At 46.7% G+C, this 7369-nt stretch overlaps 1 protein-coding gene across 1 annotated transcript in view; it reads left to right on the top strand.

The window, feature by feature from the left end:
• The first annotated feature begins 3846 nt into the window (after positions 1–3846).
• The window catches only part of atic (5-aminoimidazole-4-carboxamide ribonucleotide formyltransferase/IMP cyclohydrolase), a 10468-nt gene continuing 6945 nt past the window's right edge, over positions 3847–7369 (top strand). The window contains exons 1-5 of the mRNA XM_084453443.1: positions 3847–3964; positions 4168–4294; positions 4421–4564; positions 6239–6327; positions 6574–6725. Coding sequence (XP_084309569.1) covers positions 3946–3964; positions 4168–4294; positions 4421–4564; positions 6239–6327; positions 6574–6725 — 531 coding nt within the window. The 5' untranslated portion in view covers positions 3847–3945. The remainder of the gene's footprint in view (positions 3965–4167; positions 4295–4420; positions 4565–6238; positions 6328–6573; positions 6726–7369) is intronic.

Below are 7369 nucleotides of genomic sequence, written 5' to 3'. Positions count from 1 at the left end.
TTAACGGTCCGGGGCGGACGCCGGGCTTGTCTCGTGAAAAGAGGGAGCGCGTCTTGCCTCGGCCCGTCGAAGCTGAAGGAAGGCTTTGAGCGCAGATCTGGAGTCAGTTTTCGATGTGGGCTCTGTGCTGGCTGTGGTTCGCACCAGGATAGGGAATGCTGTTCCTGGATCACCTCAAACGGACACTGTCGGAGGACTGTTGGGTGGTCTAGAGGACAAAGATTCGGCCTACTAGAAGAAGAAAAAGAAAAAGAAAAAGAAAAAGAAAAAGAAAAAGAAAAAGAAAAAGAAAAAGAAGAAGAAGAAGAAGCCCTTTAAACATGTTTACTGACATGTAAAGGCCAGGGTTAGCTGTGTCCAGGAAGCCTACATGTTTGGTTCTGGGGACAACCTTGGAATGACCCCTGACCCAGTCCACACTAGCTGCCCCTTGCCAGCCACAAAGCAGTAACGTTACAGGGAGGCGAATGTGTAGCCCGTATGTTTTGGCATCCCCAGGGTGGGATTCGAACCCGTCTCCCACCAGACACCAGCTACGCCGGTGAAAAGCTCGCTCTTCATCGGCGCAGGTATACTGGGGGGGGGAGTGAGTTTAACCAACACCTCGCTAAGGACTCACAAGGACTCTGCTTCACTCGGTTACAAAACATGCTAGATCAGTGGAACTAGGGAACTTCAAACACTTGCAAATTAGAGGCCTTAAAGGAAAACTTCCTCCATGACAAGAACCAATGAGTGTAAGCCACCTTTGAGTTAAGCGATGACAACATAACTGGACAGATGAAAACACCTTCTTCTCTGTCACCAGTCGTCTCATGTCTGAGCAGTGACTTCTCCCCCAGGGGGGAGAGACGTTTTAGACGATATACGCCCAGGAAGTTGGAAACAACCACGGCAAGTTTCAAACGAATAATAGGCCCCCTAGATGCCCCCTAGATGCCCCCTCATGGCTCCGTGAGAGTTTCTGAGGCACCGAGGTGCTGTTCTCCTCCCACTGCAGCCTTTCCAGTTCCAGATGAAAATTCATATCAATCAGCGGAAGCTCGTTTAGTTGCGTGACGTGTCAGCTGTGTGACAAACGCCATTTAGCCTGTAATATGATGTGGGCCCCGTCTGACACAGTACAAAAATCATAGGCAATTGATAAGACGGCGGAGGCGAAATATAGAGATTATTGATTCACGTTCTCAATTCTAATTGAACCTGAACATACCTGTCATATTGATTGAGATGGCGAATGGTAAATCCCAGCTATAGTGGTGATAATGCTGTCAGAATGGCTCCACGCTCCTCCAGCCCTGATGACAAAACTGCTGACGGATTTTGTTCCCATTTCTTTCCACCAATAATGCAATTGCGTCATCACACACCTCCCCTGTGTGTGTGTGTGTGTGTGTGTGTGTGTGTGTGTGTGTGTGTGTGTGTGTGGGCGTGTGTGGCCTTGGGTTGTCAATGTTCCCGTATGTCTGTGCCTTCATGTTTGTGGGTGTTTATGCTAATGTGTGTGTGTATGTGATAGAGAGAAGTGTGTGTGTGTGTGTGTGTGTGTGTGTGTGTGAGTAAAAACCTTGCTCTGTCTATTATATTGTCACAATCACTCAAGTCACCCCCTGAGATGTCAATGCGACCCACACAAGTCCTCCAATACAAAATGGTTACCAGAAAGCCCATTTTCATAGTTAAATAAATAAATTGGTCTCTCTCACTTTGTCGGATTATAAATCAGGGACAATAACTTAAGCGGCACGACCCTGTAAAATATTTACACCCTGTAGTTTAATCAATCAGCAAAATGTCGGGCTCATTACGGAAATATGAACAGATTGTCCGATCTTTTAAAGTAATCACGAGTATTGGTTTAAGTTCCCCCCCATGGCCGAGTCGTGTCACTTAAGCTAATGGGTCGCTAGGAGCTTGAGTGACGGGCGCTGTAAATTCACATCTGTCCGACTTTAACCACTGTTCGAATGCATGAAAAAGGCCAAGTTTCGTCAATAAAGTTTATTGAAAAGGCGTGGCCTACCCCGAGCAGAGCGCGATTTATTCATGAGAGCTGTTTATTGTTGCGGGAAATCTGTTACAAGTGCTTAAAAAGGCTATGATCGCAACAGCTCGACACGGCTTTAAGTGTTTGTCATTGGGCTCCAAACTCGCTCTACAGTGGCTGCAGCCGGGTCACCTTTAACTGGCGCACATCGTTTCATGTGATCAAATGATGGGCGAACTGCTTGAAACAGCCATTTAGAGTTCAGATACTCCTTTAACCCTCATCCTAACAACATATTTAAAGGAACACTCCAACTTTTGGGGACAGTAGCTTTTTTCCCATCTTATCCTGAGTCAGATAAGAAGATACATACCCTTCTCTTCTCTGTGTGCAATAGAAAGCATTGAAACCTGTTAGACCCGTTAGCCTAGGCTAACTGGTACCAAGCCACCTCCAGTGATTACAGCTAAGCTAAGCTAACTGGTACCAGGCCACTTCCAGTGATTACAGCTAAGCTAAGCTAACGGCTCTAATGGGTCTGATGCTTCCTAATGGCTCTGGGGAAGATGGCAAATAAGCTCATTTCCCCAAAAGTTGTGTGTGTTCCTTTAAAGGGGAACGCTGCTGTCATAGCAAGTTTAGCTCAAATGTCGCTTTGTCCTCAATGAAACCGATCCGTACATTTGAGCCAGAAATAGTTATGGCTCAAATGGAGCTTTTGTTTCAATATTCGGTTTGAGAATGCGATATATTTCACATGACAGCATAATGACACCGGTAAGATCACACCCTGCACTTCCTGCCTTGAAAATGCATGTTTATCATAGTTTTTAGCAGAGGCCCATAGACCTCCATTATAAAGGGGAAAAAGGAGCTAGCTTACTACTGCACGGATCGGTTAAATGTTGGTGTGTACGGATCGGTTTCATTGAGGACAAAGTGACATTTGAGCTAAATTTGCTATGACAGCGGTGTTCCCCTTTAACATAGGCCACATGGACTATCGACTGGTCCCTGGGGACCCCAAGAATAAACTACTGGAAGGAACAACCATCATAGCAAAATGTAAACATTTTCTTCTCAAAAGGTGATGTTATTAGTCATGTATTTAATGTCATCTGAGGGGAAAAAATATAACATATGAAACTTGGTACTTTGGTGCATGTGGTACTTCAGGTGCTTATTAGTATTTTTAAAAAGCACTAATTGAAACTGAAACAAAACAATGATGTGAAGTCATTAGGAACAAATTGATTGACAGTCATGAACAATTGTAATGATACAGATACACCTGTGTGATAGGCTATGACAAAAAGTTTAGCCTACCTCTGCTAGCAGTCGATATCTATCTATCTATCTATCTATCTATCTATCTATCTATCTATCTATCTATCTATCTATCTATCTATCTATCTATCTATCTATCTATCTATCTATCTATCTATCTATCTATTATATATGTTATATATATATAATTATTTCTGGCAAAATGTGAAAATTAGACAGATAGCAAAGCAGTGGACATTCATGGGCATTCACTTGAAGATCATCTCACTCATGCATAACTACTGCAGCATCGGAATGAGATGAGACAAGGACAACGGGACACTTGAGAGAGTGTGGAGACGCATCCTAGCAGACAGTCACACACTGAGGGGGGCATAAAACGCCTCTGGGTCCCAACGTGGCTTAATTGCGCCCTCTGGTGGTTCACCGAGGGAACTGCTATACATCCGCATCTCCTGCGCACCCTATCTCGGGGTATATTCGATATGATAGGCCAGTCCTCCGGTCTGTCAAACGGGGCGGGCTACACACAAGGGGCGGGTTTTGATAAAACCCTACTGGGATGCCAAACTTTGTTCTCTGTCATCGCATGGTTGACTCGCAGTGCCACGCTCACTCACACAGCGCAAGACAAACGTAGATCAACCAGAACTCGCTTCCATCTCACCGAAATGGCCTCTGCTGAGCTCGGTACGCAGTCTTTACACATCTTTTTAATGTCAGCAACTAAGTTGCATTAAGTAGCAAAGTTAGAAAGCTTTAACCATCACTTGCATCGTGCTCGCTAACCTGGCTAACCTGCTTGATTGCCTGATAGCATGGTAGCTACCTTGATAGGTCTGGCATAAAACCTGTCTAATGGTGTCACCTTTATTGTGTTCCGTGTGACTCAGCCCTGTTGAGTGTGTCCGACAAGACCGGACTTCTCGAGTTCGCCAAGCGGCTGGTGGACGCGGGTCTGTCGCTGGTCGCCTCCGGGGGCACCGCCAAAGCACTGCGAGATGCGGGACTATCCGTCAGGTAGAATCAGAGATTTGTCTCATAGAAAAGAAAGAGTAGTATTTGTTGTACGGGGGTTTGAGAAGGTATATCAGCCCAGAATGTGTGTGTGGTTCTGAACCATGACTGTCCCTCCTCGGGACACAGGGATGTGTCGGAAGTCACCGGCCACCCGGAGATGCTGGGGGGTCGGGTGAAGACTCTGCACCCCGCCGTCCACGGGGGCATCCTGGCCAGGGACACCGCCTCCGACCAGGCCGACATGGACAAACTGGGCTACGGTCTCGTCAGGTGAGGCAGTTCCTTTTTATTGAACAGCATACACACACACATTTATTTTCATTGGTATTTTCTACTTTGTATAGCCTACTGTAGGCCTACTGTATGTTTTGTACTGTATTCTATTTTGTATTTTGTACTGTGTGTTATTTTGTATGTAATCAGGGCGATGTTGGAAAAGAGCGCTTGCTCTCACATCTTCCCTGAAGAAATAAAGGTTTTAAATCAAATGAAACACAAGGCCCAACTTTGATACTCTGATATTCCATTGTTCTACTTGCAGTTTTCAGTGTGGTCTGGCGAACCTAAGGAGGTTGCCTCGTAATTAGCTAGCCTAGGTTCTGAATCAGCGTGCATGTGACCAGGCGTGGCGCGTAGCTAATGTAATAACCAGTTAATTCAAATCGTACCGTCTCCCTACACAGCGCTGACCTCACATGACTTCACTATTGTTCCCAGGAGCTGCGGGAAGCTGATTGGCTCTCCGAGCTTCCTGGGAGTAATGTGATTGGCTGTGATGGGAGAATGAGTAGCACGTGGTTGGCTGTGAAGACTTGGAGCTAGTGTGGAATTGTTTCTGACGATGAGCTGTGAATGACCTGTGAGTGTATGGACTTGGAGTGTCTTGCAAAATTGGGAGCAAAGTCTTACACACTTGATTGATCCACTAACCCTCCTCTCTCTCAGATTACGTTCCCTACGTTTGTCTAAAGTGCTGTTGACACCGACTAGTTGAAGTGGATAAGCCTACTAGGACAATATTTGGAGCAGTGACGGCTCATTTTAGTATTTTGTTCTTGTTTCCTCTAGCCTGTTGTGTTGTGGAGTTAACTGCATGTCTCTGTTGTGTGACCGTGGTGTCACTACACATCTCTGTTCCTGTCCATGTTGGTGGCATGTTAGCCTGGCTTCGCCAGACCCAATTCGCAAAAATGCGAAGGGTCTGGAAACTCTCAGTTGCTTTCCGATTCCCAAGGGGCGTTACCAACGGGCGTAGATCAAAATGCCTCTGGACACGATTGGATAGACCTACAACCAATCAGAGAAAATGCCTCTACATTGCTCCTCTATTCCGTCATCTTATTAAACCCGCCCCATATTAGATTAACAGGTTGTGATTGGCACAAACACATTTCTGTTCCGAGCGGATTCTGTTTGAACGGTTGGATGTCCAGACTGATCTGCAGAGTGGAATGGAATGTGATCTCTTGAGATCAGGCCGGTGACGCCAGGCTAGTGGTGTATAACTACATTTCTCTGTCCATGTCCAGGCTAGTGGTGTATAACTACATTTCTCTGTCCATGTCCAGGCTAGTGGTGTATAACTACATTTCTCTGTCCATGTCCAGGCTAGTGGTGTATAACTACATGTCTCTTTATGTCCAGGCTAGTGGTATGTAACTACATGTCTCTTTATGTCCAGGCTAGTGGTATATAACTACATGTCTCTTTATGTCCAGGCTGGTGGTATATAACTACATGTCTCTTTATGTCCAGACTGGTGGTATATAACTACATGTCTCTGTTCATGTCCAGGCTAGTGGTATATAACTACATGTCTCTTTATGTCCAGGCTAGTGGTATATAACTACATGTCTCTGTTCATGTCCAGGGTGGTGGTATATAACTACATGTCTCTTCATGTCCAGGGTGGTGGTATATAACTACATGTCTCTTCATGTCCAGGGTGGTGGTGTGTAACCTGTACCCGTTTGTGAAGACCATCTCTACTCCCAATGTGACGGTGGAGGACGCAGTGGAGCAGATAGATATTGGTGAGATTTGAGACCTCATCACGTATCACAAGAGGCCTACAGTCTGTGGTCTCCTTTCAGTGAGTTGAAATGTAGGCCTGCTGTGATATGAACAGGTGGGGTATCGCTAGGGTGAAGATGTCAGGGGCGAAGAGGTTCCTCAAAGTCTCAGCTTCTACGTTGAACACATTCTGTACCAGTAGCCCCTTTGTGGCGATGACCTCACTTGACCCCCCCCCCCCCCCCCCCCCCCCCACGTGTGTCCAGGTGGTGTGACTTTGCTCCGGGCGGCTGCCAAAAATCACGCCCGCGTCACCATCGTGTGCGACCCCGCTGACTACCCACTGGTCGCCACGGAGATGGAGGGGTCAGAGGGCAAGGACACCACCCTGGAGACCCGCAGGACCCTGGCGCTGAAGGTAACCACGGAAACGGGAACATGAGTCGGGGTGGCTGAACTCGGGTAGAGAAACCATGGCAACATAATCCTATCCCCTCGGATAGAGAAACCATGGCAACATACTCCTATCCCCTCGGATAGAGAAACCATGACCAGTCTCCTCAGTGACGCGGTCGGAGCAAAGGGCAAAGGGCATCGGGTCATCTCCTCTAGAACTCCCTTCCAGTTCCCTACGCAAGCAAGGAACCATCTGAACGCTATTAAGAGGCCATTTTGAGAATGTTGAAGTGTGTGTGTGTGTGTGTGTGTTCTCTGCCTTTCGTTTACAAAGTATCTGTTCAGACATGTCCTCATCGTCATGCCTCCACTGTGAAGCATTCGGTGTTGAGCAACAGCAGAATTAGCTGGTTGCTGCACTTCTGACCCCCAGGAAGCAGATCGGTCGATCAGAGACTCAAAGACGCTGCAGAGTCCCTCGGTCTCTGGCCTGGGTCAGAACTCACAACACATTTGAGCCCAGAAGTTGACCCGGTCAATCCATATCAAACTCTTAAGTCAGACGGATCCATGTTGGGGCAGTCAAACTCTTTGAGATGCCATCATGCTAACGTTTACGCTAAGCTAAGAGAGAAGCCAGTTGGAAACGTCTCTGTCAGAACAGGA

This window comes from Borostomias antarcticus (assembly GCF_949987555.1).
Source record: "Borostomias antarcticus genome assembly, chromosome: 19".
Classification (NCBI taxonomy): Eukaryota; Metazoa; Chordata; class Actinopteri; order Stomiiformes; family Stomiidae; genus Borostomias; species Borostomias antarcticus.
This window is presented reverse-complemented; position numbering and strand designations above follow the sequence as displayed.